A 9,785-nucleotide genomic window follows, 5' to 3' on the forward strand; every position below is an offset into this window, starting at 1 on the left:
TCACATTCACAACTAATGTTATTATGTTATAGGAATTCAACACTGGCATAAGAATTCTTCACGTGCAACAGAGTGCGTTACAACTAGTTATAGACATACAAGGTGAGAAAACATTAAGCCGCTCTACAACAAACAGACGAAACAGGAAAAACAGAAGTGGTCTCTAGAGAGTAATGATTTTCCTGTGGAGTTGATGTGCTTCATGACCATGGTGGTGGTCATGATCATGGAAGAGAAGGGTTAAAACACCTACCAGACACAGGACCGAACCAACCAGTAGTTTGTCGTATCGCTCCACCCAGTGAAACTTCAGCTGGCTTGCACCATAGAACGATAGAGCTACCAGCGATGTCATCACCAAAATGGTGCTGCCCAAAGAAAATATCAAATCATTTCAGACATACTATGTTCTTTCCCTTGTAAAACCATTTTAGAACATTGTGTTTTACTGAAGCACAAAACATGTGACAGAGCAGTAGTTTTAGTCTCACCTGATGAGCAGAACTATGATGGCGAGAATCATCATGGGCTTTGAGTTTCCAACAGCGAGGAAAACAGGGAGAGTGGTTGCACAAGGAGATAACGCGGGAACAAGGACAAGGCCAGCAACAGCCATCTTCTCCATGGGCTGGTTATGAGAATGATTGTGACCTCCTTTACCAGCCAAAAAGAGCAAGATGTAGCTTCCACCGAGAAACACAAGCAAAAGGGAAGCCAGCTTGTGAACAGTCTCTTCACCGGCAATGGTGTCAGCCATTGTGATGGCTGTAATACCAAGAAGGGCAGTGGATATGACATGCAAGACTGCTCCAAATGCAGCTGACAAAAATCAGAAAACAAAACGTATGGGTGAACATACACAGCAAAACAGAAAGCTAACGGAGTTGAACCATGCATGCCCTGTATCCCTAACGATCTCTATATCTAACTCAAATCAAACAATGCCTTAGGATTAGATATGACTCATCAAAATGCAGAAAGGGAAACGTACTGACGAAGAGGGTTCTGGAAAGCGTCCATTTCTGAGCGCGTCCGACGATGGAGAAAGGTAACCAATGCGTCGGAATGAACGAATGAAGGAGCGACACTGTCGCGATTCCGCCGATCGTCGACAGATCCTCCGCGCTGAACGTATCCATTCTGAGTCTTCTTCTTCTTCCGTCAAATTGAGGAACAGCAGCAAGATCTGACTGAGGAAGACGAAGCTCAGATAACCGTAATAACCGAAGCAGTCCGGGTAATCGGATCATTGAGGATTCGAATTATGTATCCAATCGAACCAACAGAAAAGAAAAACTCAACCGAACCGAAGTGAACCATTTCTTATGTAAAAGGCTACGCTAAGGGCCCAATACAATTATTTTTGTTTTCAGCTTATCGAGCCCAATTATAAATATCTGGCCACGTGTAAGACCACTCGCAATATTCGCCACCGTCTTCTGAAACACTGCAACAATAAATTAGTGTTCTCTGGGAAAAAAAAAAAAAAAAACAGAATCAAACCAAATTGATCTAGCCGAATTAAAACCAACCCAAACCAAACTAAAATACATGCCTAAATCATTTTATCAAAAATTTTATCAATCCAAACGGTTCAGTTTGAATCAGTTTTAAATTAAACTGAACTGAAAAATCCAAAGTGTTTTAATTATATTTACCAAATATATTAATTAAGATTTAAGATATTTACCAAATAACTATAAAAATAACTAAATGTATTTTTATACATTTTAGTTCTAAATTAATAGAAAAAAACACAACTAAAATTAAAATAAAGGAATATGAATCTCTTGTTTCTCTCGATTTTGAATGAATCCAAAGCTGATTTTCATATTAATCCTATGGTTTATGAATCTTGGCTTTTAGATCGTCTTCTCACTTCAATTTCCTTGTTTGTTTTGTACATGGACAAATACTGAAGTAATGTTGTAATAACTTCCTCTTTTATTTTGTTTTCATTATGATTATGGACTGTACTGCACAAAGAGTAATAGATTATTGTTATTGTTAAGACAAAAAAAGCTAGTTAACATAGAACAAAGAACATCTTACTTCCTTAACTCAGATTCATATAGTAGTTATATCATCGATTGTTTTACAATGAAAATCGTGTCATTCTAGTGACGGAACTAAAAAAAGAGTTCACTAGGGTCAAAAATTTATATATATATAAAATTGCCTACTTATTAGAAGGGTCAAAAATGATCGTTGTCCCGCGCAAATGTCTTTATTCGCATTTCTTTAATTAAAAACAAATGAAAAAAACAAATATTCAATCGAACCAACAAATAACTCACTCATCCGAACCGGAATAAACCACATTTAACGCTAGATTGGTGTAAGAAGCAGACGCTAAGGGCCCAATCTGATTATTAATGTTTTCGGCTTTCCAAGCCCATTATAAATATTTAACCACTTGTACACCTCTAACCTTACTCGCAATCACCATTCACCACCGTCCGTCCATATAACCAAGAGACATAAAACGCGCGTTTCCGAAACGCTGCGACATACAATTAGCGTTCTTAGTCAGTCAAAGCGGAGGCAAAACTGTTACAGAAGACGGGAGGGAGGATGAAGAAGATCTCGGTGATTCTCATGGGATGTGGAGGCGTTGGCCGACAACTTCTTCAACACATTGTCTCTTTCCGATCGCTTCACGCCAAAATGGTATTTCTCTCTATTTCGAATGAATCCGAAGCTGACTGATGTCAATGTATGGACAAATACTGTAAGTAGTTCTGTAGTAAAAATCCTCCTTTTGTTTTGTTTTTCATTTTGGGGACAGGGAGTTCATTTACGGGTGGTTGGAGTCAGTGACAGTAAATCCTTAGTTGTTCCAGTGGATGTGCTCAAAGAGGAGCTTGATGATGAACTCTTGTCTGAAGTTTGCAGTGTCAAATCGGCTGGTTCTGCTTTGACGACGCTTGGTGCTTTAGGTGAGAGTGACTCTTTCACCAATCATGGTCGGAATGATAATAATAAAAATCTGTTTTCAATCACAGGAAAAGGTGAATATCGCGTGTTCAATGGTTCTGAGTCAAGAAGAGAAACGGAGGGAATTGCACAACTTCTGGGTAAATCTACAGGTCAGCGTTAGTGTTAGGCCTTTTAATATAATGCATGTAGGTTCAATACATTATTTTCGGAGTTCTTTTAAGATTAAAGTCTTTTTTTTGTTTGTTATAGGCTTAGTTGTTGTGGATTGCTCAGCGAGCAGTGAAACGGTTGAAATATTGACAAAGGCAGTTGAATTGGGTTGCTGTGCTGTCCTTGCAAATAAGAAGCCTCTTACTTCAACACTGGTAGCTTCTTTATTACTAATTTACTAGTTACCATTTCTGCATTGTTATGAATGTGGAGGCATATGCATCAACATGTTCACCTGAGTTGTTTCTCTCCCTTTTGGTTTTGCTGTGGTGACGAATAAGTTCATCTGGAGACAGCATAGAGTCTTGAACATTTGTTGGTTGTTTCAAGCAGAAAATGATGCTTTGTTCAATCGAATTCTCCTAACTTCACAACCTAATAGTCACGTGTTACATATTTTTCTCATCTTGTCTTCTCCGCAGGAACATTATGACAAGTTGGTTTTGGATCCTCGACGTATCCGCCATGAATCCACTGTAGGTGAAACACGGCCTTTATATAGAGTTGACACTATTAAAATCATATTTTTTTAGTCTTTGATAATGAAACTGACATTATTACTTTTCTACCTAATCATAAGTGTGATGATATGGCTGGTTGTGTAGTGAAAAAAACCTTAAAGTTCTTGCTCTGCTTTTTTATATACAGGTTGGTGCTGGGCTTCCTGTCATTGCGTCCATGAACCGCATTATTTCATCTGGAGATCCTGTTCATAGTATTGTCGGTAGTTTGAGCGGTAATCACACTTACAGATGCAATTCATTTTACTGTGATAGTGTTGTAGATGTTTTTCATTGTTTTTATCCGAATTTAGGCATGTACAGTTTATTAGTGAATATATATGTATCTTCATTCATTTGTAATAGGTACCTTGGGATATGTAATGAGTGAGCTTGAAGATGGAAGGCCTCTAAGTCAAGTTGTTCGAGCTGCCAAAACGCTGGGGTACACTGAGCCAGGTTTGTTCCAGTTTTATTTAGTCATCATGGCACAGAGAGTATCATGTTTTGTCAACTGCTTTCTTTTAGCAGCACTAGATTTAAGTAGATAGCTATCTTCCTGCCTTCCTCTACTCTATAATATGTTTTGTAGATTGACAATATGCTCCAACTTGCTTTGTCCTTATAATTGGTTTCGCCTTGCCACATAATCGATGAAAAGAAAAAATCACGTTTGAATGTTCTAAATATGATGTCTGATTGACATGTTCTATCTATTTTTTTTTTCTGTCACAGATCCACGTGACGACCTCAGTGGCATGGATGTTGCTAGAAAGGTACAGACATATAGCTATTGTATCGTTTGTGAGAGACTAACAGTTAAAATGCATGTGTACCTTATGGACGATATTTCTTTCATAAAAGCATAGCATTGTATTTCACAAATACCATTTCAAGCAAAATACTTTTGTTAAGGAGAGATTTTTTAATACAAAAATTTTATGTATCTCAACTATGTTGTTTTTTATGTCATGATAGGCTTTGATTCTTGCTCGACTTCTTGGGAAAAGGATAGTTATGGATAGCATAAAGGTATGAACCATTTCTTAAAACTTTTCATTGTCAATCTTTTTGAATCCTATGCTGTGATCTATGTTTGATGAAACAACTCTCTTTCGAGTCAACTTTCAGTTGAAATTGTGGCTGGTGAAATCTTGTTCGCCTTTGTTTTTAACTGTGAAGTTATAACTGAGCTTTAGAGATGCTGCTCTCAGTCGTGTCTGAACATTTGTTGTGCTTTCTTGATTCCGAAAAGAATGGCTCTTAACAAAACTTCTTTTATCAATTTTTGTCTGACATAATTGTAGATAGAGAGCTTGTACCCTGAAGAGATGAGACCTGGAGTCATGACTGTGGATGATTTCCTCCAAAATGGAATAGCAAAACTTGATCAGAACATTGAGGATAGAGTTAAAAAAGCTTCATCAAACGGCTGTGTGCTTCGTTATGTTTGTATGATTGAGGGCTCAAGGTAAATAACTGAGTAGTATCTTCCTAATTATATTGGTAAACACATGCAACTGAAGTCACCCATAGAATGCTAGTGTACAATCTGTCTGATTTCGAATTTCACGGTCTCTCAACAGTGTTCAAGTTGGCATTCGAGAAGTTCCAAAAGATTCACCACTGGGACGACTAAGAGGCAGTGACAATATAGTAAGTTTGTCATAAGACTCTTTTGTTAAATCTTTCATGAAACTGCCTCGCGGAAGACGAAATAAACATAGACTTTTGTTTAAACGGCTCACCAGTGCCCTTGTAAACAATGTGACCTCTTAAGCTCACATTATTACAATATACTTCCTTCTGTATATTGCCTCGCGAGGATTAAGTGATTGAATTGATTGGAAAACCTGCAGGTAGAGATACGTAGCCGTTGCTACAAGGAGCAACCTTTGGTGATTCAAGGAGCCGGAGCCGGGAACGACACGACTGCAGCCGGTGTTCTTGCAGACATCATCGACATGCAGGATCTTTTCCCTTGAGAGAGCATGTGGTTTGGTCTTATCACAGTAATAATAAACCTTAATTTTCAAGGATTGTTTTTATTCATCATAAAAGACCATGGCCGCTCCTTACATTGCAATAAAAAGCTTCTCTTTTGTGAGTGTTTACGTTGACAAATCGAAGATGGTTTTATCTTAACATAAAAAGCTTTGACTGAAAAACAGAACAGCATTACTGAAGTGCTCAGACGGACAAAACGTTGTCGCTTGATATCTCAGTATGATCAACCTGGTTCTTGGGATCAAGAGCCATCTCCCTAAGCCGGAGAAGACTCCCAGTAGCCAAGATCGCCTTAGGGTTAATATCATGAAGCGACCTAAGATACAAACTCTGACAAGCCTTACTCGCCGCCTCGCACACTTCCCTATCTTCCCCTTTCATCCCCATCAAGCAATGCCCCAAGATCCTCAGTATCGGCTGCACAAGCTCCCACGGCAGAGGAATCCGTCCACTGTCTTTCTCAGACCTTCCTCCCAAGCCAACACTCTCTTCCTCAGGGATCAAACCTCGTGGCTGCTCCTCCTCCTCCCTCTCTCCGTTCTGCCCCGCCCATTTCTCGCACGACTCGCAGAAGTTAAGCTTGGACTCACGCGGCATCATCGAGATCTTACCATAGTAAAGCTCCAACGCCACGCCAACGATCCGCGCGCGTCGCGTGGATCTCACGGTACCGTGCGGATCAAGCGTCGAGGAGATAACGGCTATGTTTAGACACGTGGAGTTATTCTTCGCTGGACCTTTGGATTCATGGTAAATACTAGCGTGCGAGAGATCGGGGATGTTGACGGTTACGGCCTGGCCCGCGCGCGAGGTGGTCTCGTGCGCGTAGAGAGCGAGCAGCACGGCTTCGAATCCGGCCTGAGGCTGCCGGAGAGGGACGCGTGAGAGGTAGAGTCCAGCGATCAGAGGGACGAAGCGGAGGACGAGGAGCTGAAGTTGAGGCTCCGAGGACTGGAACGTATCGTAAAGCCAGCGGCAGAGGTTGTTGTCCCCCGCGCCTGAGTCCGGGAGCTGGAGGAGAGAGGAGATCGCGGCGGAGACGGCGTTGTCTTCGAGGAGGAGGGAGATTGTGGAAGGGATGGTGGCGGTTGTTACGATTGAGGATAAGGATTGTAACGCTGTTTGACATTTCGCATTGGTGTCTGAGTCGTTTGCCACGGGGGGTTCTGAGACGCCGGTGATCGCCGGAGGAGGTGGAGAGTCGTGGGTTGGGGATGAATCAGACATTTTTGGAGCTTTGAGGTTGATCGAGAGGACGAGGTCGTAATATGAAAAGTTTGAAAAAATAAACGCAGCGAAAATAGGATGAGATCTTGACCGTTGAATATTTTTTTAATCCGACGGTTATAATACCACCGTTCTTAGACCATTAAACATTTTGAAAATGAAAAAAAATGATTTATTGACAATATTTTCTGAGGCTTTTGCTTAGCGGTTGGTTCTCCTTCTCCAATCTTCTTCATCTCATCAAATTCGATCTGAGAAATTAGGGCGACGTTGATTTGGGCGAAAAATCTCTTCTCTGTTACGACTATTTGAGGTGCGTAGATTATGGCTTTCTCATTGTTCGTTGCTATAAGATTTTACAAATCTCTTTCTAGGGTTTGATTGTTAATCGAATTAGGGATATTCATTTGACGTGAAATTGAGTTTCGTTTCGTTATGAATCTGTTGAATTGAATCGTTTTCTCGTTTTTTTCTCTTTAAGCTTAGCTGGGATTCGTCTCTGGAGCTGTAGATTTTTCAGATCCGGTTTGGGTCGTTTCTGAGACGCTTGGTTGGATTTTTCATGGAATTTGAGTGCCAAGAGAGAGCTGAAGTATCGATTGTTGGCGAAGGTTTGTCTAATCAAGGAGCTGAGTTGAGAATAGGAGATGGGTCTGTCGAGGTTCCATGTGTGAAGCTTTGTTATCAGCAAAAGAAGGCAACTTTGGTGGTGCCCAGGGACAAGGATTTGTCTACAAATACTCATCGATACACCATTATCGATTTGCCTCAGGCTTTGATATCCGAGATTCTTAACTGCCTTGACCCAAAAGAGTTGGGCCTTGTGTCCTGTGTTTCGACTTGTCTGCATAGGTTAGCTTCGGAGCATCACGCGTGGAAAGGCTTCTACTGCGAGAGATGGGGGCTACCCGTCGTATTCGGGGGTAAAACTTCTGAAGAGAGGTCATGGAAAGAGCTGTTTATTGAGAGGGAGTTTAGGAGCAAGACGTTTTTAGGACGTCATAGTATTGACACCCTTTATGGTCACACTGAAGCAGTTCGTACTGTGTTTCTTTTAGCTTCTGCTAAGCTCATTTTCACTTCTGGATATGACTGCGTTGTCCGGATGTGGGGAATGGAAGAAGGCTTGTCTATTGCAGCGTCTAAACCGCTTGGTTGTACTATTAGAGCAGTTGCGGCTGATACGAAGCTCTTGGTAGCTGGCGGTACTGATGGTTTTATACATTGCTGGAAAGCAGTGGATGGTCTGACAGACTTGTTTGACCTCACGGGTTTTCAGAAAGAGAAGACAAAGTTTCGCCTTTGGGAGCACGAGGGTCCTATTACATCTCTTGCCCTGGATATGACGAGTATCTTTAGCGGTTCGTGGGACATGTCTGTTCGTATATGGGATAGGTCTTCATTCAAGTGTATCAAAACGTTGAGGCATAGTGATTGGGTTTGGGGACTAGCGCCTCATGAGACAAGCATCGCTTGTGCTGCTGGTTCGGATGTGTACATTTGGGACATTAGCAGTGAGACTCCAGAGGCGATTATCCATGATGCTCATGAGGGTAACACTTACTCTCTTGCAAGAAGCCACAGTGGAGATTTCCTGTTTACCGGTGGGGAAGATGGAGGGATCAAAATGTTTGAGATCAGAAAACACGGTAATGAAACAAGCGTCCTGCTCATATCTCAATGGATGCCTCACACTGGTCCTGTCTACTCTCTTTCTTTCGAGTTCCCCTGGCTTGTATCAGCATCTGGTGACGGTAAACTCGCGCTCATAGACGTTAGGAAGTTGTTGAAGACTAACCGTCGTGGCTTACCCAAGAGGGTTTCTTCTAGAATTGTGGAACCGCCACAGAGAATGCTGCACGGGTTCGGTTCGAACCTGTTCTCGGTGGACGTGGGTTGTGACCGTATAGTTTGTGGAGGTGAAGAAGGCGTAGTTCGGATATGGAACTTCACACAAGCGTTGGAGATTGAGAGAAGAGCTCGAGCTCTTAAAGGAATGAGGCTTGAGAACAGGATGAGGCGAAGGAGGACGCAAATGGAGATGAATGCGAAGAGTGGAAGGCCTGACCAATGCTCGATTGCTGCTCATAAGAACCCTGTTAATGGAGATAGGAATCGAGCGTGGCATACAAAACGAAGAGCAAGTGGCAAGGCGAAGGCCTAAGCATATGTGATTCGTTTTCCTTCCAACACCACTCGGTGAAGCAAGTTTTAAAAAGTTGGCACATTTAGGCTTTTGAGCTAAGCAGACTTGTGTCTTATGATTGAATGCAAACTGAAAATTTTCGGTTTTAGCTCTTTTTTTTCTTCTCAATTCCTATGTTTCGGAGAACGTTAATTTAAGAAGTTTGTTCAGGAAAATATTTTAAAAAATAAAGTTGCAAGTAAAATATCACCAAAATTCACTGATTTTCCAAATCTTAAACAAACAAGTTAATTTATACAAAAATTGATCTCAGATTTATTTTTTCTAGTAAATGGTTGCTGAAAAACGAGGAATCCATGAGTTAAATTATACAAATTCTTGTACTCAGATTTTTGTTTTATAGTTAGAAATTTGCTTCTGTTTACTACATATTTTCCCTATTTTTCAGCAGAATAATATAGCTTTTATTTATACTCTTAAGTCTTAAAGCATAAGAAACAGCCACACTCTTACATAAATTCATGTATGTGGTGAAGTTTGACGTTTAGGTTGGGATTAACTTTTCTTCTGTGAACAATTAATTGTAGCACATGCGTCTATTTTCTATTTGGTGTGTTTCTTTAAAACTTGAACGCGTGGTGAAGATGATGTTTAGGTTGGAATTTACTTAATACTCCTGTTTACATGGTGTAGCTTTTGAATGATGACGATGAATTCATTGTATTTCTTTTCATAATGCTTTTTCTTTTAGTTGG

The 9,785-nt window shown here is 40.8% G+C and overlaps 4 protein-coding genes across 5 annotated transcripts; 2 read left to right on the forward strand and 2 right to left on the reverse strand.

Moving 5' to 3' along the window:
- Window positions 1-1,265, reverse strand: LOC106370428. The gene is made up of 3 exons (XM_013810435.2): window positions 992-1,265; window positions 492-819; window positions 1-368 (listed from the first exon to the last, which is right to left on the reverse strand). The coding sequence occupies exons 1-3, from the start codon at window positions 1,248-1,250 to the stop codon at window positions 164-166; spliced, it is 792 nt and encodes a 263-aa protein (XP_013665889.1). The 5' UTR covers window positions 1,251-1,265; the 3' UTR covers window positions 1-163.
- Window positions 1,266-2,424: 1,159 nt separating this feature from the next.
- On the forward strand, window positions 2,425-5,774 carry LOC106371695 (bifunctional aspartokinase/homoserine dehydrogenase 1). The gene is made up of 12 exons (XM_013811787.3): window positions 2,425-2,670; window positions 2,789-2,939; window positions 3,006-3,089; window positions 3,190-3,305; window positions 3,573-3,626; window positions 3,799-3,886; window positions 4,017-4,109; window positions 4,386-4,426; window positions 4,629-4,682; window positions 4,958-5,121; window positions 5,237-5,306; window positions 5,510-5,774. The coding sequence occupies exons 1-12, from the start codon at window positions 2,575-2,577 to the stop codon at window positions 5,633-5,635; spliced, it is 1,137 nt and encodes a 378-aa protein (XP_013667241.2). The 5' UTR covers window positions 2,425-2,574; the 3' UTR covers window positions 5,636-5,774.
- Window positions 5,639-7,022, reverse strand: LOC106371697. Its single transcript, XM_013811791.3, has one exon. It carries the CDS (start codon window positions 6,882-6,884, stop codon window positions 5,841-5,843), a length of 1,044 nt encoding a protein of 347 aa, XP_013667245.2. The 5' UTR covers window positions 6,885-7,022; the 3' UTR covers window positions 5,639-5,840.
- A 41-nt stretch (window positions 7,023-7,063) lies between these two features.
- Window positions 7,064-9,276, forward strand: LOC106371696 (F-box/WD-40 repeat-containing protein At5g21040-like). 2 transcript variants are annotated; one of them, XM_013811789.3, is made up of 2 exons: window positions 7,064-7,197; window positions 7,366-9,276. In XM_013811789.3, exon 2 carries the CDS (start codon window positions 7,447-7,449, stop codon window positions 9,046-9,048), a length of 1,602 nt encoding a protein of 533 aa, XP_013667243.2. In that variant the 5' UTR covers window positions 7,064-7,197; window positions 7,366-7,446; the 3' UTR covers window positions 9,049-9,276. The 2 variants fall into 2 exon arrangements, with proteins under 2 accessions (XP_013667243.2, XP_013667244.2); XM_013811790.3 differs by having other exon boundaries at window positions 7,371-9,276.
- The last annotated feature ends 509 nt before the right edge of the window (window positions 9,277-9,785 follow it).

Source organism: Brassica napus, chromosome A10 (genome assembly GCF_020379485.1).
Source record: "Brassica napus cultivar Da-Ae chromosome A10, Da-Ae, whole genome shotgun sequence".
Classification (NCBI taxonomy): Eukaryota; Viridiplantae; Streptophyta; class Magnoliopsida; order Brassicales; family Brassicaceae; genus Brassica; species Brassica napus.

Bases quoted from the DNA above. Each gene is read 5' to 3' on its own strand.
- LOC106370428 (XM_013810435.2), bottom strand. From the start codon at position 1,250: ATGATCCGATTACCCGGACTGCTTCGGTTATTACGGTTATCTGAGCTT. The intron at 820-991 runs GTACGTTTCCCT...GATTTTTGTCAG, and splicing joins TTCCAGAACCCTCTTCGTCA to CTGCATTTGGAGCAGTCTTG. The intron at 369-491 runs GTGAGACTAAAA...TTCTTTGGGCAG, and splicing joins ATCATAGTTCTGCTCATCAG to CACCATTTTGGTGATGACAT.
- LOC106371695 (XM_013811787.3), top strand. From the start codon at position 2,575: ATGAAGAAGATCTCGGTGATTCTCATGGGATGTGGAGGCGTTGGCCGA. The intron at 2,940-3,005 runs GTGAGAGTGACT...TTTCAATCACAG, and splicing joins GACGACGCTTGGTGCTTTAG to GAAAAGGTGAATATCGCGTG. The intron at 4,427-4,628 runs GTACAGACATAT...ATGTCATGATAG, and splicing joins GCATGGATGTTGCTAGAAAG to GCTTTGATTCTTGCTCGACT.
- LOC106371697 (XM_013811791.3), bottom strand. From the start codon at position 6,884: ATGTCTGATTCATCCCCAACCCACGACTCTCCACCTCCTCCGGCGATC.
- LOC106371696 (XM_013811789.3), top strand. From the start codon at position 7,447: ATGGAATTTGAGTGCCAAGAGAGAGCTGAAGTATCGATTGTTGGCGAA.